Source organism: Oryzias latipes, chromosome 8, assembly GCF_053564925.1.
Source record: "Oryzias latipes strain Hd-rR chromosome 8, Olatipes_Hd-rR_3.1".
In the NCBI taxonomy this organism is placed as follows: domain Eukaryota; kingdom Metazoa; phylum Chordata; class Actinopteri; order Beloniformes; family Adrianichthyidae; genus Oryzias; species Oryzias latipes.
Window position 1 is genome coordinate 23,578,917 of NC_136244.1, and position 25,759 is coordinate 23,604,675.

The 25,759-nt window shown below is 43.5% G+C and overlaps 2 protein-coding genes across 7 annotated transcripts in view; both read right to left on the reverse strand.

The window, feature by feature from the left end:
- The window catches only part of asic2 (acid-sensing (proton-gated) ion channel 2), a 320,413-nt gene extending 305,567 nt beyond the window's left edge, over positions 1–14,846 (reverse strand). The window contains exons 1-2 of one of the 3 annotated variants that reach the window (XM_078950984.1): positions 14,580–14,846; positions 9,410–10,029 (exon numbers count right to left, since the gene is read on the reverse strand). In XM_078950984.1, coding sequence (XP_078807110.1) covers positions 9,410–9,982 — 573 coding nt within the window. In that variant the 5' untranslated portion in view covers positions 9,983–10,029; positions 14,580–14,846. Of the gene's footprint in view, positions 1–9,409; positions 10,030–10,562; positions 10,803–14,579 lie in introns of those variants that run through there. The other 2 variants (XM_020705102.3, XM_020705101.3) reach the window with 2 other exon arrangements.
- Positions 14,847–16,645: 1,799 nt separating this feature from the next.
- hrob (homologous recombination factor with OB-fold) lies at positions 16,646–25,012 on the reverse strand. Of its 4 annotated transcripts, none has more exons than XM_023957388.2 (10): positions 24,805–25,012; positions 24,609–24,659; positions 23,652–24,524; positions 23,479–23,562; positions 21,912–22,046; positions 21,370–21,478; positions 18,518–18,603; positions 17,443–17,565; positions 17,129–17,348; positions 16,646–16,938 (listed from the first exon to the last, which is right to left on the reverse strand). In XM_023957388.2, the coding sequence occupies exons 1-10, from the start codon at positions 24,814–24,816 to the stop codon at positions 16,883–16,885; spliced, it is 1,749 nt and encodes a 582-aa protein (XP_023813156.1). In that variant the 5' UTR covers positions 24,817–25,012; the 3' UTR covers positions 16,646–16,882. The 4 variants fall into 4 exon arrangements, with proteins under 4 accessions (XP_023813156.1, XP_023813155.1, XP_078807109.1 ...); XM_023957387.2 differs by having other exon boundaries at positions 24,591–24,659; positions 24,805–25,009; XM_078950983.1 differs by having other exon boundaries at positions 24,879–24,979.
- Positions 25,013–25,759: the final 747 nt, after the last annotated feature.

Below are 25,759 nucleotides of genomic sequence, written 5' to 3' on the forward strand. Positions count from 1 at the left end.
CTTTGTGAGGCTCCAGAGCAGAGGCAGGAGGAGCTTAGCAGCAGCAACAGGCAGGGTGCAGAGAGGATGACGGCGCCTTGTAGTAGCCTCTGTCGACATGATTAGCGCCTCATCCAGCTCCAGGTGACAAATACGCCACACGTGTAGGACAGCAGCTGAGCAGAGTCAAATCGAGAAACAGTGGAGAGAAAATAGTCTCAAAACATTTGTGTGCATAATACTTGATTTGTATCTCATACAATACATTTTGTGTGTGACCGTGTGTACTTGCAATTGAGTATTCATGTGAACACTTAAATATCAAAAAGTTACGAATACGAAATACAATTTACGCACGCACAACAAAATGACAGCATCTTAAAACTGACTAGATCTTGAAAAGAGCTCGGACTCTGGGTTCACACTGTATCCAGTAAGTCATCTGCTGTAGCTGGACCGGTTCTGGCTGCACTGGAGCCGGTCTAGATGCAGCCACAGGCTCTGCTGCCCAATTCCCGAGACCCCGACTTCACGTAGATTCACGTTTAACCCGCCATTTATAAAGGAAGTACTAGTAAACACACCCTCATTTCGCTGTGATTTTGGATTATATTCACAACACTTCTTCTTCTGCGTAACTTGCCTTTATGCAATAGATAAACCGAAATACACCACAGGGAAAACATAGAGAGTACAGCGGAAAGAAGGTTTTATTTTGAAAAAGTACTGGATTAGCTTCACACTCGTTCGCATGATTTCCGGTTTAGGTTGTTTCAATTGCCCAAACATCCCAAAAAAGTGCTCCGGCTCGCCCCAACGTTGGCTTAACATTTGAAGCCAACAAAACCTATTCGGAGCGTGGAGAGGCTGGACCGGACTGGGTGCTGTGCTAGTGCTCCTCACACTTTTCAAGTCACGTAAAGACTCTGGCGGCCGCAGCAGAGCTGGACTGGATGCAGTGCGAGCCCAAGGTTAGGCTACATATTTTTAAATGGTATGCACCAATCGCCTAATACACACACAAAACCACATTTACGCACAGATCAAGGTTACAAGTGCAGAGGGAGTTGTGAGACTCTTCGGGACTTGATTTGTGTGTAGATGATGTGTTTAAATGCTGCTAGAATGCTGGGTCATCACAGTTTTCTTATCAAACTTAGATTGTAAATAATATCTACTAAAAACTTGACATGTATTCCACTTTCCTGAACAGATGTACCCAGATAATGAGCCTAACCCAAAACTGTTCAGAATTGTAGAAAGAACTAAGGATGTCCCGATCTGATCATGTGACCGGAAATCGGAACTGATCCCGTATGTCTGACTCGATCATAACCAGATGTCGTCTTCCGATCAGGATCTGATATTTATTGATCAGCACTATATATATATATTTCAAGCTTGTTATTTGTAACAAATGTCCTAGTAGAAGTCTGGATTTCATGAACGGATCACAAAGCATTCTGTTGTGAAGCAAAGCAGAATCCGGCAGCAGTAAGAGCGTGAGGCTAACATCTAACAAAACCAATTCTGTATAGTTAGGAAGACATTCACAGATTCGGACCTCCGAGCTCAAAAACTCTTGCTTTTAATTTTTTTCATAAAGATATCACAAATGATGAAAAATGTTCTGAAGATACAAACGCTACAGTCACCGAACTTTCTCACATTACTAATCATTACCCATATTTACTAGTCAACATTTTTATCTAGTTAATAATTGCACTATTTTTACTTAATTGCTGAATCTACTTCCCAGAAGTGCTGAATTTACATGTGAAAAGATAAAAAAAAGGTGAATGAAATAAATATAAGGACTAGGGCTGCACGATATGAGGAAAACTCGCGATATGCAATATTCATTCATTCATTCATTCATTCAAATGAAAGGATATGCAATATTAGTTATCAATACGATGTAACTTGCGATAAATGAACAAATAGTAAAAACAACGAAAACATTTCCATTTCACTGCAAAAGTTTAATTTAATAAGAGTCAAAATGCCTTAAATTATTCTCCAAATGACTCATTAGGAGGGAGGGCCACATTTAACATAAGAGCTCCATCTGATTGGTCAACAACGTGAAGGGCTCCATGTGATTGGTCAAATGGATAAAGAAATTTATTAAATTCATTAAATAGTTCAAGTTGCCATAAATTTGTTTTATCACATTTAAGGTGTACCATTTATTGCGATTTTCGCTGACTTTTGCGATATGGATATTGCACAGCTTGAAATCACGATAACGATAGATTTGCGATTAATTGTGCTTGCCTAATAGGGACCAACCCGGATCAGTTCTTGGCATATTTTAAAAAGGTTTAACTAAAGTATCAGATGGGGACTAGGCATCTGTATCAGCGTCAAAATCAAATGACTCAAAATCGGATCAGGGACCAAGAATTCTGATCGGGACATCCCTAGATAAAACACAGTTATGCATAAAATGTCTTGTTTGGGTTACAAATAAGGTACTTCTCACACACAAGTTACACACAAAAAGGCAGACAGAAGTTGCAAATCAAATGTTTTGACACCATTTTCTCTCCATAAGAAACACACGGTCGCACGCAGAAATCAGAGCAAAGCTGGCTTAACTGATCCATTCATTAATGAAAATGACACTTCCCAGCCAAATATGAGCTGGAAAATAGTAGACCAGCTCAGAGTAAAGCTTCAGCATGAATAAATCATCACTACAGTCAACATATTATCTGCTTTTTTTTTCTACTGAACAATATTCCCTGCCTCATATCTAAAACAATGTCTGATCACAGCAGAGAGGCAATAATGCCACCGATGTGAGGAATAAATTCAGGCAACAAAACACAGACATCACATCGGTAAACATCACCCAGACGCTGGAACAATAAGTCAGTTTGAGGAAAAACTGATAGCGGATCTGCTGTGGATTGAACTATTTCAGACGTAAAGGAAAAAAAAAACATATCAGCGGGTTGTTTGCATCAACCAGGACGTATGTCATATTTTTGTGAAAATGGAAAAATGCATTTCTCCATCTTCTCGCAGAGTTATGACGCTTTGACATTATGAATGTTTGATATACTTTGTTTTTACCGCACAAAAGAAATAACTAAGATTTTACTTCTCAGTCCATTGTTGCTGTTCTCTTGGATCTATGGTGGCCCTGAAGTCCAAATCACACCAACAAATCACTCAAAGCAAAAACCTAAATAAGACCACAGTGACAATTAAAAAGGTAGGACAAATGATTAAAAAAACATGTGAAAATTCCAAAAACCAAAACATTAAAAAAAGAAAATATCTATTTGAATGTAATTTTTGAAATCCGCATGGTGCTGAACTTCTTCCTTGGCCGCATGGACCCAGAGGAAGAGTTAAGGTTAGGATTACGGTTACAGTTAGGGCTAAACCACCAAATGGTCCCTCGGCGATGCTGTTTATGCTGCTCACCGCTCCTCCAGGGGATGGATCGAATGTGGAGAAAACATTTCACACACAACTAATCTGACTTACAGTTATACTTTAAACACATGCAGCAAACATCAAAATTCCACCTTGGACGTACTTAAAATGCATGTGGGCAATGCAGCGATGTGCATCTTGGCTGTACGCATAACCTGTGGCCAACATGAATTTCCATCACTTTTTGTGCTGGAAAAACATCAGCCTTAAAAATATAACAATAACAATAATAATAATTTGGAAAAACAAAAGTAATTTTTTCCAGAAATCAAAATGAAAAGTTAATAAAAAGAAAAATCAAATAAGAAACGGGAAAAGGGTGGAACTATGGGACATAACTGGTTGGATGATGCTTTTTGAGTTTTGAATATAGGAAAGAAAAGGCAGAATGATGTTTTCCCCAAACTGTGATAAAGAGTCGATAGATCAATCACCGAATTTTTGCAAAGGATGCAGCCAGAAGCTTAGTTTTTGGACATAGTTTCTGCAGAGCAACAGGAGTTAATCAGAAATTCACCTGTTGGCCAGCTCTCACATCCATATGTTTACACTCTCTCCCACTAGCTTGCAGCTAGGCGAGTAGTATTGTAACTATCCAGTCGTACAGTTTTGAGTCGAATACCAGCTCGGACGAGGAAAATGAAGGCAAACATGGATTTATTTGTCAGCGAGTGGATGCATCAGAATGAAGCGGAGCAGGGAGCTGGTGGCTCTTTTATGCAACAATTACACTCTTTTTCAAACTGCACTTTTTCGTCTGCTTCTGAATAAAGAAATACTGGGAAATTACATTTTTGGTTCAATCAGAAATACCACAAGAACATGTTAAAAATACCAAAAACACAATTTTTCATCAGATTTGGTCTTTTATATGTTTATGCCGTGTGGATCTTTTTAGCCAATTACAGAACTTAGTAGTTTTAAAGATTTTTTCCAAATGATAGTGTGACTTGTTTTGGTTTTAATGCAGTTCTATGCGGTTATTCCAAAAGCAGCAGATTTTTCTGTTTATTTGTGCAGACTGTCTGCCACTGCAAAGACGGTCTGCAGGGTTTAATCATGCAGACCTGGGATTGTGGTTTTATGTCAGATTATCTCTGTGGTTTAAAGTCATAAGCTGCACCTGCAGGGGAGGACACCTGTAATGGGACCACCTGTCAGTGCTGTTGGAAGAAGCTGCAGCTCATTGAGGTTTTCAGCGGGAAAGCAAAGATTATTTGTATGTGTGAGGACTTTAACGGCTCCCTTTTCCCTAATTTTTTGGCTCATTTGATTTATTCCAAATATACTTAAAACACATCAGCATCATCCATTTCCCCAATAATAACTGCTCTGTGCCTTTTTAGGTAGACCTTTGTGAGTCACTGCTGTTTTTCCCCCTCATTTCCTTAATGTGTTCATCTCTGCTCCATCCCTACAACAGTTTTGTTCATAGAAATAATGCACTAGGTTGTCTGAGGTTGGTTAGATCAAGAAAAACACGTCTTTTTCTGTTAGGGTTTATTTTCAAACAGAGATAATTACTCATTTGATCACATCTACAGGTGTGGAAAAAGATAAGTTTATAATGAATTCTTCCATGTGTATACACTCTGTTTATGGAGTCATTAAATTGATTTTTAATTATTCCTTTGCACGTTTCTCTTGTGCTTTTTTCCTTTAGTTATTTCCTGATTACATTTGCAGCTGCATGAACACATTTAGGTTTTTTTTTAATTCTCATTAGAGTTAATGGTTGACATTAAAACCCACTATAAAACAGTTGAGGTCTGGTCCTCCAGTGCTCCTCCTGAACCACCATGACCCCAGCAGCACTGCATGTTGGTGCTTTCTCCACCACCAAACTGAGCATCTAACCATCAGCTCTCATGTCAGAAACAGCAACAGGAGTCATCTTGTCCTTCAATCTGGAGCGTGAGGCTGCAGCTCTGGACGTCCAGACTCGACGTCGCCTTCAGGTTCAGATCAATCACATCCATTTGTACGAGTGACAGACAGGCACTGCAGCAGCTGCAACTCACAGACTTATGGGTTCATCGAAGGTGCAGAACCAACCCGACGACGTTTCTAATGCATCTTTTTTCTGCTCATAGCTGCCTATGTTTACAAAGATATAAGTTTAAGACCCACTTTGATGAACATTGTGACTTTTCCTAATGATATATAAAGAAAATTAAAATCTGAGTATTTCTTTATTCAAATTGTTGAGGATCAGGAGCAGACGAGAAACAGAAAAAGAGCATATCTGTGACATAACAAAATACACCGCGGGGAAGGGGTGCCAGGTTGCTTCACGCCAACAGTCCCACCCACAACTTAGTGAAAATTTTCTACACACTTGGGTTATTTCGTCATCTAAATTCACGTTGGGATATATTTTTTATGGGTTACTTTTTGAAAAAATACGACTATAGTGGTTTTATTTCAACCCAATTTAAGTTTTTTCTGAGTTTTTCATTTTTTTCCAGAGTTGAATCAACCTGGAACAAAGTTGGTCCCTTTTTAACCCCAAAGTTGGCTTAAAAACAAACCAATTTGGGTTATTAAAAAAAAATTGGAGCTAATGAACTTCTGCTGCTGTGCAGAAACTATGTTTTTTCATTTTAACTAAAATGGCATAATCATTTAAAGACCACAGGGAATGCTTTGAAAGAAGATCAAAAGATGATCAGAGTGGGTCTTTAACTCTTGTAGCCGTTTTCAACTCTTTGCATTTTTATCAACCATATTTTAAATTATTTCCAATTATTAAAGTCAGCGCTGCAACTCTAAAGTAACAAGATTAGGACAGGACTGACATTTAACAGCTCAATGTGTGTCTGCAGTCAGTTTTTATGAAGCTGGATCTGGCATTTAAGCCCAGTCTGCACCTTCATTTGTACAGACAGGTGATGTGAATGTTTGGGTTCACACTCACACAGAAGCTGTGGCGGCACGAGGAGCATCTGTGCAGAGTTTCTGCGGCTGATGTCTGTTGCAGCCGGAGGACTGAGTCATGCACAAAAACACACACTGTGTGTGAAGCTGCTGTTTGCTCATGGGCAAGAAATGAGCGTCTTTCCAGAGCACAATTTCAAACAAATTCTTGCTGGTTTCTGTTTTCCTATAAAACGTTTTTATTTAACGTCTACTAATGATGCTATTTCTGTTAGCTTAGAACATAGCAACAGCACCTCTCTGGGCTCTAACCGTCTCCCACATGTTCAATGCCCCTCTGAACATCTTCAGCCATAATTTTCTTGTGATAAATGTAGACTTTTTGCAACAATGTTCAGTAGAACGGAAGAACAAGTCTGCAAACAAAACACACAAGCTTGTGGTGCTAGCAAGACATCAGCTCAGATGGAGGGAGAGGAAAAGTGGCTGTTCAAATGAGCATTTGATGTTTTATTCAAACCAAGTTAAACTGTATTTTTGTTGTAATACCCGATTCCGATTCCATAAACATCAAATTACTGTCAAAACCTAATTTTATTTTGAAAGAAAAATATAAGGTAAAGATTGATTTTTTACTCCGCGGCTTACTTAGTAATAATCGCGCTTCGCCAATAAAACTAATGTATGCTCAGCGTTCACAATGATGGATTACGCAACTCACGTGTGTGCCAACAGCAAGACAGCAGAATAAATGCATGCAAACAGAAAACCAGCACAGCATTTTAACACAGTCTGCAGAAATGTTTTCCGCACAAAAATGAACTGATGGGGTGGAAACTCATGAAACAAGACTTTAACATCAGATGTTTCTGCGTTTCTGAAGAAAACAATCCAGAGAAAGCACAAACATGCAGATTTGTAGTAGTAGTCAATGCGTTTCCAGCCAATGCATTGACTACTCTGCATCACAGTGTGGTACGGCAGCTCTACCGCCATGAAACGCAAACGCCTGCAGAGTGGTGAAGACAGCGTCCAAGATCACCAGGTCTCCTTTCACTTTCACTGCATAGCATTTACGAGCGCAGGGTCCACAGGAGAGCTGCCTCCATCATCAAGGACCCCACCCACCAACCCACATTGAGGGCTGCTCACTCTCCTCCCTCAGGACAGAGGTACACGACTACCAGACTCAGGAACTCCTTCACCTTTGCCATCACACTCCTGAACAGCTGACAGGAGTCTATACCAACAAACAGCACCTTTGCACACAGTCAGAGTTTATTATTACTGCTGTTAGACCTTAATATTCAACAACATCTAAGTGTATCACACTGTTTAGCTCACGAAGGTTATTCTCAGCTGATTTTGCACAACAGCTGATTCGTAAATAGGTTTAGTCATTTACCGATGCATAGTTATAATTGATATTTTGTGTGAATGTTTCAGATATCCTGTAAATATCCTACCCTATATTTTGATTTAACCTCAAACCTTTTGTTCAACCTTTCACCTTACAGCATTCAGAACAAACAGCAAAGTAAGCATCTCATTGTTCAGGGAAACCCGTTTCCTTAAAAAGCCCTTTGCATCTTAAGCTGTCAAGTATGATTCTTTTAGCATGAAAATCATGGATACAAGCTTATTATCAATAAAAACACAAAGTTTATTTAACAACGAACCCGAAGATGCTCAAATAGACCGACATGTTTCAAAAAACAACTTTTGTGCCAAACTGTCAAAACGAAATGTCTGCATAAAGACAAAGCTTTGCACAAATTAATACTTCGGTGCAAAGCTTTACAAAAAAAATATGAATACAATTTTTTTTTATGTTTGTCTGTTTTGAAAACGACTTTTAGACTACTGTCAAAAACACATCACAGGCACTTCTATCGAGTCCAAAACACAGATTCAACAAAGTGTGATCAGTAGTTTTCCAACAACACAATAGCATAAAACAGTTACACCACATTTAGGGGTGTGTGGATAAACCTAAAGGAAAACAACTTTCTTGATTATCCTCAATTTTCTTAACCTGCTATGTCCCCTTTCGGGGTCACGGGGCTGCCTCAGCCTCACGGGCCTGCCTCAGCCTCAGCGGCGGCTACAGGGAGGCGGGGATCCCGTTTTTGATCATCTGTTTTGACGATCACGGACCTTGTTACGCCTAATAAGTGACACACCTGCTGCTTTTTTGGGGCTTTTTGCGCCACTTGTGGGTCTGAAACGATCCCCTGGTATATTGTTTACACGATCAGCTGTTGTCACCTGGCAACAGCAAAATGAGGTCACTGCATTTTTTACCTGTTTTTTATTCAACAGAGACGTGGTAACACGATAATTCCCCTGCTTGGAGATCTATAACACTCTAAAAGGTTTTATTCTACTTTATTTTAATAAATGAGACTCAGTCCACATGTGTACTTTTGTTTTGGGACTTGATGTATGTGCCTGTGACCCCATGACAGATTTTTGACAGCAACTTAAAAGGGGAAATTTTGTATACAAGACAAGAAAATTTGTATTCAAAATAAAGACAAATCGTATTGAAAACAGACATTAAAGGAAAAACTAAATGTTTTTTTTTTTTTGCAAAGTTGGGCACAACTTATTAATTTGACTTCGTCTTTATGCATACATTACTTTTTGACAGATATTTTGTCCAATACTGACCCTTTTAACCATCTGTGTGTCTCTTTTCCAGCAATGAGCAGAACCCTCTCTGCTTTCTGTAAACCATGAAATAAATAGCAGAAATAAAAAAATAAAAAACTATGTCTGAAAGAAACTGCTCAAAAGGCCCACAAGCAACGAAACTCACAGACCTAAAATACTTCATCCTGAGACCAAACTGAATTTGTTACCAAAATAGGAGCTACAAGACAACAGCAAAGATGATCTCAGGACAAACTGAGGAGGCAACATGTGAAGAAAACAGGAACTGAAGGAGAGAAGTGACTGCAAGACTCTAAACTTTGTTAGAGGAAGTTCCTCTGTCAGCGATCATCACGCAGGCTTTCTGACAGACAGGAGACGGACCGCCTGACCCCGGTGGAGCTCAGACCACAGCTGACATTTGAAAGAAAACATGAAGAGGACTCACAGTTTTGAAGTCGCTGTGGCTGCAGTCCTGGCCCTGGTATCGGCAGTAGAGCATCATCTCCTTCAGGTCATGACCAACCCTGTCGATGAACTCCTTCATGTTGAACGCTTTGGGCTTGTAGGCTGTGAAGTTGACCTTTTCTTGCAGGACGGCGAGCACATCGGGCTCCGCCAGGTGAGGTTGGGGGATCGCCAGGTGTACGTCCAAAAGGGCGAGCAGCTCCCCGGCGTGGTACAAGTCATTCCGTGTGAGGCTGCTGAAGCGGTAAGCATTCAGGTTGCAAATGGTCACAGCAGGGAAAACCAGACTGCTGGAGACCACGGCGTCCAAACTGGTAACATGAGGGAAGGAGAGGAAATAGGCCAGCCGCTCAGAGCTCTCCACAGCTAACAGCCCAAGACAGGCCAGCAGAGCTGCAGCCCAGAGCAACCGCCGCACGCTGAACTGACCATATGGGAAGATGTAGCGCAAGCCGTGCAGAGTGCTAGTATGGACGAAGGCTTGCCAGGAGGAAGGGTGAAGGCTGGAGCTCTCATGGCTCCCCTGACTCCCACAGCTCTCCTTCAGATCCATGATCAGCCCTCACCTCCTCATCCAGGGAGCCCTTTGTGCACTCTCACCTGCAGAGACGGACAGAAAAGGCATTTCTAGATACTCAAGTGTCCATCAGAGGGAAACAGAAGTAAACTGACACAAAGTTGCAGAAAACAGAAAGACAGTCAGCAACAAATGAGCTGAAAAAGGAGAAAAATATCAAAGTCTCAAAAAACCCGAAGCCTATATCAGTACCACAGAGGGTGAGCCCAGGAGGAGAAACATGCTCCCCTTTGGGCATCCCTCCTCCCTCCATCTCCTTCTCAATCACTCCCTTGAACGGAGTTGTTGTGGCTGCCAGCCTGCCCGTGGCTCCTACACCTCCAACAAACATTCACTTAACAAACACACCAAGATCCAGCCTGCTCTCATCATCTGCTGCCCCCTGTGACTGCTCCATTTCATGACAAAAATACCTCTGTGACACCTGGAGCAAGAGGTTAGAGTCACTTAAGCTGCAGGCAAATTCAATCTGCTCCTGAATGCTTCGGGTCTTCACTTATCTCTGTAAAAATAACAACAACACACACACGCACATGCAGGAAGCACACAAACCCACGTCAGGGATTCTGATGATGCCCCCAACTAATGACAAGCCACAGCACCTCTCTCCTTCAGCCTTAGTGAGGAAACATCCAGCCGGCGTAAGAGTGCACGTGTGTGCACGCCTGTGTATGCGTGCGAGGAAGAGCCGCTGAAGATCACAGCCGTTTGCCGGTCCGGCACGTCGAAACCAAACTCCTCCCGTTTTCCTCTGGCCAGATCCAGACGCTTTTCCCCCCCTCTTCCCGGCTCGTCTGTGGCGGCAGCGAACAACAGCGGAGCCGGCAGAAGAAGCGCACACACCAACACACACGCTCGCACAGAGGCAGCGTAGAGTGAGGGAGAGGCGGGAGGGAGGGAAGCCAACACTCTCCTCCCTTGATCTCCCCCAAAGCAAAGTCTAGTGTTGTATACATTTTCTCCTCCCTCAGAAAAGAATCTGACTCCTCTGTTCATGTCTGTCTCTCAGTCTTTCATTTCCCCTCATGTCATCACTGCAAACAGAGTGATGGATGGATGGATGGATGGATGGATGGATGGATGGATGGATGGATGGATGGATGGATGGATGGATGGATGGATGGATGGATGGATGGATGGATGGATGGATGGATGGATGGATGGAAACCTCTCGAGGAGACGGAGGAAAGCAGTCGTGGTTGTTTGGTTGGAGGGGACATTTCATGGGGAGGGAAGCAGGGCTGGAGACGGAGGAGTAACTAAAGGGAGATGTGGGTGAAGGGTGTTCGCACGAGCCGCACAGCTCTGCAACAACTCTGGGCTCGCAAGCAGAAAACAGTAAATAAATGTAGAAACGTGGATAAACACTTTGGAGAAGGAAAAAGGTGATATTTCTGCAAAGTTGAAGACAGGTGGAGGTGAGAGGGGGAGGGGCACAAGGCGGGAGGGGGGAATAAAACCTGGAAGAGAGAATTAAGTTTCCTTCCTCCAATACTTAAATAGGAATTATTCATTTTATTCATCAATGTTCCTCATTTGAGTTTAAACAACCAAATACGTTTCCAATCATCTCTCCAATCATAATTACAATTATGACGTTTTTAGCTTACATGTAAAAACACTTGTCATTTTCTAGGAGGTAGTTTCTGCAAAGCAGCAGGAGTTCTTTGAAAATTCACCTCCAAGTTGTGGGCCGGCATGGAGTGAGCCAGCCCTCATTTCCCATCATCCCTTTATTTACTCTCTTCCAACTGACACTTTATTAATAAAGAGAATTGAATAGAACAAAAACATATCCAACTCTAGGATTGTGTCCGTATTCCTTCACTACTATATAGTGCATTTTCCATTTTGTAGTGCTGTCCGAATCTACAATTCCAAAATCCAGTGCCCTAGAAACTTCCCAGAAGTCCCTGCGAACAACCAGTGTGCAGTGATGCTCACTAGATTGGTTAATGTAAACCACAATGCACTGCATCTGAACAATTTATGCCCCAAAAAAGTATTTATTTTTTTAAAAAACCATCAACGTTTTCATCTTCAGAATACAGTGGACTCATAATAATGGAGTAGATTTATCTGCTTACAATTGTCCATTATTCATTCACTCCAGAGGCGTGGCTGCCAGTTTGCGCCTATTGTCCCTCTGACCCTCACTGGGACATTCATACACATTCACACAGCAGTGGAGCCCAACTGGAGGCAAGGTGGGTGAAGTGTCTTGCCCAAGGGCACAACGACAGGGGGACACCACCGACCCTTCTATCATTGGACAACCTGCTCAACCACCTGAGCCACTGCCGCCCATAAATGCATAAATGCGCAAAACGATCATATCAATGGGATTTTTACTTCATAAAATCGATGATGTCATATTGGCCGTTTAAAAAAATAAATAAAATAGTCAGCATGGTTTTTGAATTGCTTTTAAAATTCAGGGCACTATATAATTGATAGAAGTTCTTAAAATCCTACTCCAGTTTTTTTCAGATAAAAAAAGATTCTGTCTCAAAATGATTGCATTTGTGACGTAGAAGATACTCTGGGCGGGTCACGAGCTCCCTGCTCTGCTCCATTCCCATGCATCCACTATAGACAAACTGATCCATGTGCGTCTTTGTGTTCCTCGTCTGAGCTGGAATCTGGATCTAAACTGTACGGCTAAATGGCTCCAATATTGCTCGCCATTTTTGTTGCACCGGTAATGTTAGGTTGGGGGGGGGGGGGGGGGGGTGAGGGACTGTAAACTAGCAGAAGTGAGTGTGAGCAGAGAGCTCTCAGCAACAGGAAGGGGGAGCGGGGTTTTCTCCGTACTAACGGTCCCGCCCACAACTCAGAGGTGAATTTCAGATGAGCCAATGCCACTCTGCAGAAACCAACTCAAAAAACAAACAAAAAAACTCTGCAGAAGCCAATTGAAAAAAGGATCTGCAGGCACCATGTCCTGGAAATGTTTTGAATTTAGCTAAAAATGGCATAACCATAAAAAAGACCACTGGGAACACGCAGGACTTTGATGGTGCGTCTGAATTCCAAATATAGTGCGTTCGCTATTTTGTTGTGCTGTCCAAATCTACCACACCAAAAATCGAGTGCCCTTGAAATTTCCCAGAAGTCTCTGCAAAAGGAAACATGCTCACTAGATTGGAGACATTTTCCTTTTATTGGTGACATTTGTAAATCTGCTACAGAATGGTTACTGATCTAACGTCCAGATTGTTAATTGCCTTGAAACTTCATTTATGCTGAAATATTTATATATTTTTTAATATATGTGTACGTGTGTTTTGGGTTTTTTTTGTTTTGTTTTTTTGGAGAGCTGTGCATCATTGAAGTGGTGGTGTCTGGTTTGTAATGATTAAATTTCAATAAAAAAAATAATTAATTAATTAAAAACAGATTGGAGAAATTATACCACAATGCATTGCGTTTGAACATGCAAAAAATGTATTTAAATGTTTTTTTTATTTTATTTTAATAAACCATCAACTCTTCTGTCATTTAAGCACAGTATATTCATAAATAGTCATTAAATGCTCATATCAATTAGATTTTCACTGCGTGAAATCTGTGAAGTCGTAAAAAAAAAGTAGTTAGCTTGGTGTCCAAATTACTTTTAGAATCCTAGACCTAGATAGTCCCTCACTCTGTAGTTTTTTAGTAGTTATGGAATTTATACATGGCCAAAACCTGTTAAAGATCATTTTTGCTCAAAAATCTCTGCTGTGTATCCTGTGTTGCATATTTCTCCTTTTAATTGCAGGTATTTTGAAGAAAAGCAGCAGCGTCTGCATACATGAAGCCTTTCAGAACGCAAAAAGCACACAAGTGTGTTGTTGACCTCCCTCCAGGAGTTTTCTTCTGTCACTCACTTTACTTTACTTTGTTTGATAATAGTTTAATGGCCTCCATTTAGATGTTCATCATTAGTCAACAAACATACAAGGACACAATGTTTCTAAATACTTTAGTCAATCTGCCAAGTTTGTTCTTTGCTGCAAATGAAGACATTTAAAGATGTGAAATGATGTTTTCTTGTCATAAACATCTGAAAATATTCAGAATCGTTAAGAATTCCACACACAAGAATCTTTCACTGCAGTTCTGTGGGCATATTGATTAGTATAATTCAACAAGAAGTTCATGAATATACATCAGTTATGTTATTCATTAATCTCTGAGCCTAAAAAATAAGATGAGTTTAAATCATCAGACTTAACTAAGCAGCATTTTTCTAAAACAAAGAAGTCAGTGTGTTTATCCAAATTTATCTCTGGACAAAAAAAAAACTCTTAAGTGATTCAAACTTAAAAAGTTGCCATAAAAAAATAAAAAAATAACGTCTATATTATTTTAGGACACAGAAACAAACAATTTGTAAAGTTTAAAAAGGAATGGAAGAGACAGACAGGCTTCTTAGGCTTAAGGCTTAATTTTCATCAAATATAATATTTACTAATTTATGAATTTATCTCTTTACAAATTAAATTATTACTGAGTTTATCTCAAATAGAAAGCGCAGATTTGTGCTTTAAATTTGACCAAAGCGCTAATTAAGGTTAAATTGTCTCACCTGCTTATTGTGTCGAGGCTCTCACAGCTGAATCCGCGTTTGTCCTTCATGTTTTTTGTTCTTTCTTTTTTCTTTGGCTTTAAATTAATTCCCGCGCATCAACACGTCGGACTTTTTTCCTATTTTATAAAACAATAATTTTGTTTTTTTATAAATAACACTTTTAACACCCTGTTTCCTTGAAAATGTTCAAACAATCCCCGAATTCAACGACCTACGTCACCAGGTGGCACCGGAAATGACCTCTGCTTCAAAATAAAATTGAATGAAAAATTCAGAAAAAAATGTTTCCTCAAGAAGTGAAACCTTTATTTGTTGATTTTTTTGGGGGGGTTCTTGTTCTTTTTATGAAATGAGCGTCGTCAGTCTGCTCCTGTGTGGTTTCACAGCTGCAGGACTCTCTGGTTTTTTACCAGCTTAATTAAGCAAATCTTCTCTTTTCCATGGACAGATATAACACGCATGGTTTTACACGGATTAACGGTCTCCAGGGTCAAATTAAGTTTTATGCTACAGTGATTTTATCTTTTCTGCTCCATTCAGAGAACTTTCCATCATAGGATTAATGAAAGTACTGTGGTTCCTGACCTTTTATTATAGTTTTTTATTTTAATTCACGAGTCATTAAGACCAAAAAGCTCATTTAACACATGTTTTGACTGATTCTGGTTATGGGCATAAATGTTTCACACTGAAAGCAGAGAGAAAGATGCATCTCTAAGAACAGAAGCATCAATATGTGCAGCATTGCCTTTTTTACAGTGTAAATATTAATATAAAGTAATTTTAAAAATCCTTTCTGTGGTATGATTTTAGACTTTAACACTTCTAATTTGATGCTACAAAGATGTTAATTCAGTCTCAGCAGCTAATTATCAGGCTTTTCTCGATGACTGGCAGAAAGGTGCAATTAAATATCGTTTTTATGAGCAGACATTGTTATGTTTCTCAGAAAATGGTTCAAGGGTCAAAACAACAGCCACAGATTATCCAGAGACTTTTATTTTGTAGATACTCAGACAAAGAAAAGGGGCCTCTTTTCTGAGAACAGAACATTTCAAATTTATTTGCGTCATATTAAGTGTTACTATTATAAGCGCCCACTATTTAGAAAAAACTAAAACTCTATAAAGATTATGAAATATGTCGCCCCCTACAGCACATTTCAACTGAACTTCAATATTTTTATTTAAAATAACTTTTCTCAAAACAAACATTTAATAGCACTTTTAAAAAATTATATTTAGACATTAGACAAGATTTTTTTTACACTATTTATAACTTAAATATTAACCTGTTTCTTAGATGAATGTGGGGTTGTTTTACTGTTAATTCAGTTAAAGAAATATACTTTACACAAAGTGTATTAATGCTAAAATATTAATTTTAACATATTTTCAGTTTATAATCTTTTGTCTTCCATTGCTATTGTTTACCAGGCTTTAAAGACTTCCAGTGTCACATATTTTCTATTGTTTTTCTGCAGTTTTATGTTTCGTTTTGTTTTTCAAAAAAAGAATGAAGTGTTATCTGCTGTGAAACGGTTTTTAAATTTGTCAAACTTACTATTTGTAAAATGCAAATTCTTTTCTGGGAATTAGGCAGATAAGAGAGCAACACAAAAAGCCAACAATTTCAGCTCATTTGGAGACTTTAATGGGGAAAAACTGCACTAACATAAATAGTGCAAATATTCCAAATCCATATGTTCCTGTTAAATGACTCATCTGTGACTCAGGTGAGGCCCTCAGTACGATTACATCCCGTTTTCTCTCTCCGTGTGCACTGCAGAAGGATTGATTCTGGCCTCGGCACCACAGCTGGAATGAAGAGGCTTACCCTGATTTGTTAGGAAGAAGCTGAGGTGTTGGAGGAGTCCAGGACAAATCCTCCCTGACAGACGCCAGCGCTTCATTACCTCCGTATGTGAGCCTTCATGAGGCTGAAAGGAAACCTCACCTGCAAATTCTGCCTCGAAAAGACCACAGCGGTAACTAACACTGAGAGGAGACCTTAACAGGGAGGAACATTGAGGTCTGTGACAAAAAAATAAAGGACAGGACAACATGTATATACATTTTTTATGTGAAACAGGGATTAGCATAAACTCTGTATTTACAAAAAAAACAAAGCAGATTTCTGATATTAGAAGTTTTCTCTCAAACTTCCTCATCATCAGGAAAGGGACTTTTCTGGATATCAAACACTTTCTACAGAAAAGAAAACCTTTTTCCAACCCATCTTGCACATATTTAACAGGTTCCTGAAGGTGATGTAGGAGGCGGCGCGGGGACGGAGAAGGTTCAGAGGCTGCAGGCGTCCTCAGGCAGCGCTCCCAGCAGCTCATCCAGGTCATCGTCTGTAGACCAAAGAGGACAGAAGGGGGGGGGGGGGTTACAAACATGAAAAAAACAACATCTGTGGGTTCAAAATGTTTTGGGCTGCAGGACATCTTTGTTCTAAAATGAGCATAAGAGCTAAACAATGAAGTGCTGACCTGAACCGTTTTCTACACGGTTAAATCACAAGCTAATCGTTTAGTTCCTAACCTGCGTCCCAGTCCGCGTCCTGCGGCGCTGCGTTCCCAGCATGCTCTTGGGGAGCTCTGCTGGCGCTGAAGGATGTCTGAATCTCAGTGCGACTTTGCACTGGAGGCTCTGCAGATCCCTCCGTACATCTCTCCCCCTCATCGTCCTCTTCATCAAACACCAGCTGCATCTGAGACACCGCCTCCCGGCGGACAGAGGGGCCCCGAGTGGGGGGGGACTCCTGCATAATGCACACGTGTGTTCACATGAGACTTCGACTGCGGGACCTGCTGCCATACTTTACGCTTTTATTCTTGTTGTGAGCTGGAGCTCACCAAGTCCAGAGGCGAAAGCCGGGTGGAAAACAGACCGACTCCGTCAGGGGCGTAGATCCTCAGCAGGTTGTTGGGCGTCACATTCAAGTAGTGGTTGCGGTGGGAGGGGGAGAAGACGCCCACCTGTGCTCACCGTCAATATAAATCGTTAGTAATGCCGCCATGTTCATCTGAAAATCCACTTTAAAGCCCCGTTTAGAGGCGACTTCATGGTAGGATTTCCACTGGTCCGTCTGTGTTGCGTCTGCCTTGCGATGTGTGGGGAGTCCATCTCTGGTGAATCCCCCCTCACTCTGGCTTCATGAGAAGTAGTTTGTCCCGATTAACTTGATAAATGGACACTTTGTGTCATAAATACTGTGTTCCATAACAAAACTTTTGTCATCCGTGGCGAAAATAGACGACGGTGGTATCCATGTTGCTCAGATGGAGACGCACCGCAGACTGAGACGCACCGCAGACGGAGACGCCCCGCAGACGGAGACGCCCTGCAGACGCCCCGCAGACGGAGACGCCCCGCAGACGGAGACGCCCTGCAGACGCCCCGCAGACGGAGACCCCCCGCAGACGGAGACGCCCCGCAGACGGAGACGCCCCGCAGACGGAGAAGCCCCGCAGACGGAGACGCCCCGCAGACGGAGACGCACCGCAGACTGAGACGCACCGCAGACGGAGACGCCCCGCAGACGGAGACGCCCCGCAGACGGAGACGCCCCGCAGACGGAGACGCACCGCAGACTGAGACGCCCCGCAGACGGAGACGCACCGCAGACGGAGACGCACCGCAGACGGAGACGCCCCGCAGACGGAGACGCCCCGCAGACGGAGACGCCCCGCAGACGGAGACGCCCCGCAGACGGAGACGCCCCGCAGACGGAGACGCCCCGCAGACGGAGACGCCCCGCAGACGGAGACGCACCGCAGACTGAGACGCCCCGCAGACGGAGACGCACCGCAGACGGAGACGCACCGCAGACGGAGACGCACCGCAGACGGAGACGCCCCGCAGACGGAGACGCCCCGCAGACGGAGACGCCCCGCAGACGGAGCAGTGAAAATCCGGTTCAAGTCTCACTTGTTTGAGCAGAAGAACCGCTCCGACCCTCAGCTCCTCAGCTCGTTCCTCCAGGAGGCGCCGGTGCACCGTCCCCTGCATCTCTCCTTCAGACCAGAAGCAGAAAAAGGTGAGCAGCAGCATCCCATCATTTACATACTGAAGGTTCAGTTCCATTCCAAAAATCAGGCTCAAAGATGAGAGGAAAAAGATCGCAAAGTATTTTTAGAACCAAGTCACATGAAATCCATCTCTAGATTTTACATCTTCGTCTCCCTAAGAAGCTAAAAGAAAGGACTTTAAATCCTGCATTTCTGATGATTCTTCTTTATTTTCAAATCTTTAAAACAATTTCACCCATAAAAACATCTCTATAAAACTCAAAGCTCAACAACACCGACTAACTTAATCTTTTTTTAGATCCATAAATCATCTCAAAACTGGAAGGACAAGAATAAACTGAAAAAAAACATTTGAAAAACAAAACCGATGACTGACATGTAAATGCTGTGTGTGATTACATTTCGATTATTTCAATGTAAACTTTTGTGAATAACTTATATTTCAAAAGTTTAACTTTCATTCAGATTTTTCTGGTTTCTTTGAGCATTATTGACTTTTGAAATGAAGACTCCCGTTTCTGATAGTTGTTGTTGTTCCTGAGATATTACAGCTCTGATTGATGTTGACATCCGGACTCTCAGTGTTTCTCTGATTCGTGCTCTTCGTCCCTGTGAGGAGGAAGCTGTTGCACAGCTCCAACACCACTAAGACGGGCCGTACAGAGGGCATGGAACTGTTAATGAGGAGGAAAAACAAATACGATATTTGGAAAATAGAGAAAATGTTGCGCATCTGCTGGGAGGGGAAACAGAAAAGGTGCCTGCAGGTGGAGGCTCATTACTGACAGATCAGTGGCTCTTGGTGTCAGAGGCACTTAATACCCGCCCACTGCTGAAGCCATCCACTGCAATTGAATCACTAATGAGCACTTAACTCCAGTGCTGAGAAAACAATCCACTCCTGCAGATAATCAGAGCGCCACATGTGGCTGTGCGGCAGAGGCCATGGCAACCGCTCGGCTCCAAGGTTAGTCCCAGGAAAGGGTCAAAGGGTTAAGAGAGGAAAGAGGAATGGAAACAAAGTGAGGAGGCAAAGGAGCTGGAGGCCTGTGCTGTGCTGACACAACAAGCTAGAACTGGATCTGTGGCTGTGAGCCTGTGCGTGTGTGTCAGTCTTTGTGTGCGTGCGTGATAGAATCTTTGTGTGTGAATCTGTGTGAGTGTGTGTGAGTGTGAGATATCAGGGAACACAAGTCCCAAGAAAAGCTGCACTGCCCCCCAGCTCCAATTGGAGCAGAGTTTCTGCTGCTTTACAAAGACACTGCAACAGGTTACCATGTAGGCTGCTGCATTCGCTGCATGGGTGTGTTGCTGCTTTGCTGCATGTGTGTGTTGCTGCTTTGCTGCATGGGTGTGTTGCTGCATGTGTGTGTTGCTGCTTTGCTGCATGGGTGTGCTGCTGCTTTGCTGCATGTGTGTTGCTGCTTTGCTGCATGTGTGTGTTGCTGCTTTGTTGCATGGGTGTGTTGCTGCTTTGCTGCATGGGTGTGTTGCTGCTTTGCTGCATGTGTGTGTTGCTGCTTTGCTGCATGGGTGTGTTGCTGCTTTGCTGCATGGGTGTGTTGCTGCATGTGTGTGTTGCTGCTTTGTTGCATGGGTGTGCTGCTGCTTTGCTGCATGTGTGTGTTGCTGCTTTGCTGCATGTGTGTGTTGCTGCTTTGCTGCATGGGTGTGTTGCTGCATGTGTGTGTTGCTGCTTTGTTGCATGGGTGTGCTGCTGCTTTGCTGCATGTGTGTGTTGCTGCTTTGCTGCATGTGTGTGTTGCTGCTTTGTTGCATGGGTGTGTTGCTGCTTTGCTGCATGGGTGTGTTGCTGCTTTGCCGCATGGGTGTGTTGCTGCTTTGTTGCATGGGTGTGTTGCTGCTTTGCTGCATGGGTGTGTTGCTGCTTTGCTGCATGGGTGTGTTGCTGCTTTGCTGCATGTGTGTGTTGCTGCTTTGTTGCATGTGTGTGTTGCTGCTTTGCCGCATGGGTGTGTTGCTGCTTTGTTGCATGTGTGTGTTGCTGCTTTGCTGCATGTGTGTGTTGCTGCTTTGCTGCATGTGTGTGTTGCTGCTTTGCTGCATGTGTGTGTTGCTGCTTTGCTGCATTTGTGTATTGCTGCTTTGCTGCATGTGTGTGTTGCTGCTTTGCTGCATGTGTGTGTTGCTGATTTGCTGCATGTGTGTGTTGCTGCATTTGCTGCATGTGTGTGTTGCTGCATTTGCTCCATGTGTGTGTTGCTGCTTTGCTGCATGTGTGTGTTGCTGCTTTGCTGCATGTGTGTGTTGCTGCTTTGCTGCATGTTTGTGTTGCTGATTTGCTGCATGTGTGTGTTGCTGCATTTGCTGCATGTGTGTGTTGCTGCATTTGCTCCATGTGTGTGTTGCTGTTTTGCTGCATGTTTGTGTTGCTGATTTGCTGCATGTGTGTGTTGCTGCATTTGCTGCATGTGTGTGTTGCTGCATTTGCTGCATGTGTGTGTTGCTGCTTTGCTGCATGTGTGTGTTGCTGCACGTGTGTGTTGCTGCTTTGCTGCATGTGTGTGTTGCTGCTTTGCTGCATGTTTGTGTTGCTGATTTGCTGCATGTGTGTGTTGCTGCATTTGCTGCATGTGTGTGTTGCTGCATTTGCTCCATGTTTGTGTTGCTGATTTGCTGCATGTGTGTGTTGCTGCATTTGCTGCATGTGTGTGTTGCTGCATTTGCTGCATGTGTGTGTTGCTGCTTTGCTGCATGTGTGTGTTGCTGCACGTGTGTGTTGCTGGCTACCTGTTGGGTCTCTGAACACGGCCTTGGCGTCAGCGTTGGTGTGGATGATGCTCTTCAGCAGGACAGCCATGTTTGGCACTTTGTTCCTCGCCAGCTGTTTCAGCGCCGCCTGGAATAAAATGAAGGAAACGGACTTCAGAGCGTAGACAGAGCTGAGTCTCAAGAGGGGAGAACATTTGCTAATCAACCTCCAGATGTGTGATTTTTGGAGCTGAAAATGCAAACCACAGGAGTTTTTGACAACAGTGTGTTATTGTGAAGAGTAGTTTTCACATTGTTCCCAGTGTTTGATTAAATTCCACAGGTTTCAGTTTGTTTGGTCCAAACAAACTCACAAAGATGAACTGAACACAACAACCGCAGCCATTAGTGTGACGGATGAACCCTCACGCTCTTCATCATCAAGAAGGCTCCACCCCCTGCAGCACTGCGCCCTCATTTGTCCTGATTATGCCAGCAGACCTCCAGCCGCCACGCGGACGGTGATGGAGGATGAATCCCCTTCAAAAACAGGGCGCTGCGTTTGGACGCGGTGGGCGCACCTTCCGAAGCACCATGACGACGCTATAGCTGTGCAGGAAGCAGGAAGGATTCCTCTCATCCAGTCCCATCTCTGCTTTCATCGCAGCCCAGCCTCCAGCGCTGAACTCCTCTTCCTCCGTTTGCGAGCAGGAGGCCTGCAACAGAAAGCCAACCTGAGCGTCCGTTTTCTTCAGGAGGAACAGGAAGTCAGCGCAGAGCTGCATGAATCAATAGTGCGCAGTAGCGGCATCGGTTTGTGTGAACAGCTGGGGGACGCTTCCACCTGCTGAGAAGACGGTGGTTCGTACATCTTCTTGAGGAGGAAAACCTTCTTCAAGTGCATTTCTGCATTACGCCTGCAGCACTCTCCAGAATAAAAGAAACGAAGCTTGGTGCTCATGAAAGCTCCTGCTTCGTTTTCTTGGCCTTTAGGGCTGGAAAAAGTGCAGAAGAAAAGCTTCTGCCTTTGTGAACGTTTGCGAGTAAACTATAACTGTCCTTAATGATTGGCTTTAATGCTTCTGAAACTGATTTTAACTGAAGGGATTCCTGATTGTTAGGAGTATTTACACCAATCGTTTACTCCCTAAGAGAAGAATCATTTTTAATATCGATCCAACAGAATTCCTATATTTTTGCTTTTTTTTATCTACAGGTCTCTTATATCATAAAAAGTTGAAGAACAACATTTTTGACTTTTTATTTTATTTTAAATTTCCCCAATTTCTGACTTTTTCTGTCTGTTTTACCAAAATTTTTCTTCAAAAACAATTGACCGCACTAAATTATGGATGGAATAAGAAGAGTATAACTACATCCCAGGGCTGAAAGCATCACTGAGTGGACCTGCAACCATTTTGGAGGAGCCGGCTGAATCCAAACCCTGGACCTGATCTGAAGATCCTTCATACATGCATCTGCCGCAGCAGCAGCATTGTTACCACCAGTCTGATGTAACGGAGAGCAGCAAAGTGTCATAAATAAATCCAGTCCTGTTGGTGCAAACGCAGCTAAAAAGTGCAGAGGTCTGAAAATTGAATTTTACATAAATCTATGTTCTCCTCTCGATGCGTTCTGAATGTGGATACAGACTGAGCAGCTGCTAGGTTTTATTAACGGAAATGGTGTTGATCTCCTAAATGAAAAAAACATGCAGCGAAAGGAAGCGTTGCTTTGAAACTGCCAGGATAAATCTCCTGCAGAGAATTGAAAACCCCAGCAGTCAACAGCAGCGGATAGGAAAACCTGGAGGGAGACGGGATTAGAAGAATGGATCCTCTTAAAGAGCCAAACTGATGCAGAGAGGAGAAAAACATGTTAAGGTGGTTGAACAGATCGAGCCAGACAAGATGCTGCTCACAGAACTGTTTCTTTGCCTTCTGAAGTGACTAATGTCCTCAGAATAAATGTTCAAACTTGACAGGTTGTAAGGAATGATTCTGTTTTGGGAATACTTCTCAATTTTCTTTCTAACTGAAAGAATCTTCTGTCATTCTGAAAGCTGGTTAAAGGCTAAAGGAAATGTTCTGCTGGTTTCTGAGACTTTCCTGTGTTCTGTTGGCACGCCTGTGGGTGCGAGTCACTGACCTGGCTCGGCGGGCGAGCTGCCGCTCCGTGTGCGGGCGTCTTAGGAACCGAAACCACAATCTGGTCCAGGTTCTGAGCCTGAGGCTGACAAACAAAACTCAAATAAAAACTGAGAAAGAACCGACCAAAGCGGTTGCTTTTTTCAGTCTGACATCAGACTGTGGGGGGCTGACCTGCTGCGGCAGGAGACCTGCAGGACCCGGAAAACGCCGGGTTCTCCGCTGACGGGATTCCGAGCGAGGCCTCTTCTTGGGGAGCTTACTGGAAGCAGACACCAGCTGGACCAGGCGGTTGGTGAGGACGGGGGTGTGCAGGGGATGGGGACTGAGCGCCGAGGGTGGCACCGAAGGGGAGACCGTTTCAAAGAGTCCGTGGGCCTGAGGGGAGGCGCGCGGAGTGGTCCATGGTTTGTGCGTTTGCTGAGGATTGGAAAAGCTGCTGGATGCCGGAGAAGCTGCAGCGAGGCTCCGGAGAACCACAGGACTCTGAGGGGGATTTGAAGATCCCGGATTTGCAGGGAGGCTCCGCCGTGCCGCAGTGAAACAAGAGGATCCAGAAGTCTCAGGGGTGTGCTCTCTGAAAGTCCTGTCATGGCTCCCTCTTAAAGCGGAGGGTCGCAAAGCTTTTGCAGAAGAGGAGGGTTCTGCTGCTGCCGGAGGCGGCTGCTTCGATGAGCTGTCACACTCATCCAAGTCCGCCAAGTCAACATCCCAGTCATCAAAATCATCCAGATCCACCGAGGATGTCAGCAGGCCTTTGGGGTCACTGTGGTTTTGTGATGCCAACTGCTTCGAATCATTTGAAGTAATCAGGGGGGATCGGAGAGCCCGGGTGGTGGGGGGGATCTGTCGGAGAGCCAAAGCAGCGTTTTGAGCAGCAGCCCTGAAGGTCCTTGAGGTCGCCCCATCACACAGGGGGGGTGGACAGTCCCGCCTTTGCTGAAGACCGACTTCTTCCTGCTCTGCATTTGCAGCGGAGGACATGGTGGCTGCAGCGCTGGCGGCCTCAGAGGCAGAATCGGTGTGCCAGTCCGTCCCGAGAACATCCTGAAAACCCAGAGAGGATCTGTCAATCACCAGAAAGAGGAGCGTCCTGCCAGGCTGCAAACTCACGGGTGTGCCTGGAGTCACCTCATCATCAAAGTCTTCATCCAAGCTGAACAGCCCACCCAGTCTGCAGGTCTGCAATGAAACAGAGCACCACCAAAATGTTCACCCAGCATGCACTGCATGGATACCGTTTAGCAACCCACTCAACGTGAAGCTGTTAATCTCAGTGTTTGTATGTATTAGCCTCCTTAGCTGCCTGTTGAGTTGAATAACTTACCATGGCCGTCATGAGATATCGCGATAAAAACAGCGAGAATTCAGTTCAGACAAACATTACAAGCTAGTACTGACTGCCATTCAACCAGCACCAACGCTGGAGAGTCGGTGTGTTCAACTCGCAGATCCTTCAGGTCCGAAACTGCAGCTGCCGCGCCGCCACGTTCAAAATCGACGTCATGGCGTACGTTACGTGAAGCGCGGAACACATCTTCACATCCGGAGTGACGTCACTTCCGGGCGAACGTTTCCTCACTTAGCGGAAGAAAGTGATGATGCCAAATGACATATTTCACTGCCATAATGACGTTTTTTTTAGAATCATTTGAGGCAGAAAAACGTCATATGAGAACATATTGAGTCTCAAAAGTTCCTAAATATACCCCAAATTCCAGTGGCTACCAAGATCTAGGGAAATGGAAGGCACGCAAAATGTGGAAAACCTCCTGGTGACGGATTTGATTCAACAAGACGGAATCTATATCCTAAGGCGACTCAGGCCAGAGGAAGTTTACCAGATCACCCACGGGTGTCCTGACCAACGGACAGAAAAGAAACTGCTCGAGCTCAGCGAAGAGCTAAGTCCGGAGGTCTTGGATGAAGCCATAAAAAATATCACTGAAGAAGTTTCCAAAGGAGACTCGAGTGACGAGGAGGAGGAAGGTCCTACAAGCCACCCAACAGAAAGAATAGGGGTCGCTGGTAGGACTCCCTCCGAGGCTGGAACCCGCAGGTCATACAACTGGACTGTGAGGCAAAACATTGAAAAGCTCTATCACAGACTCAACCTGTTTGACACAAAAACACGGGTTATCAAACTCACGAAGGGGAGGATGTCCAGTCTAAAAAGAAAGAGCAAAACAGCAAATGCACCTCTTGGCGAACAGGTCCCAGAAGCAGACGAAGCCGAAGAAGTGACGTCACAGGCTAAAATCCCGGACTCACGCTTTTCCAGC

Bases quoted from the DNA above. Each gene is read 5' to 3' on its own strand.
- hrob (XM_023957387.2), bottom strand. The intron at 24,525-24,590 runs GTGAGTTTGCAG...CTGGGTTTTCAG, and splicing joins AGGTGACTCCAGGCACACCC to GATGTTCTCGGGACGGACTG. The intron at 17,349-17,442 runs GTGAGCTCCAGC...TGCATTATGCAG, and splicing joins GGCTTTCGCCTCTGGACTTG to GAGTCCCCCCCCACTCGGGG.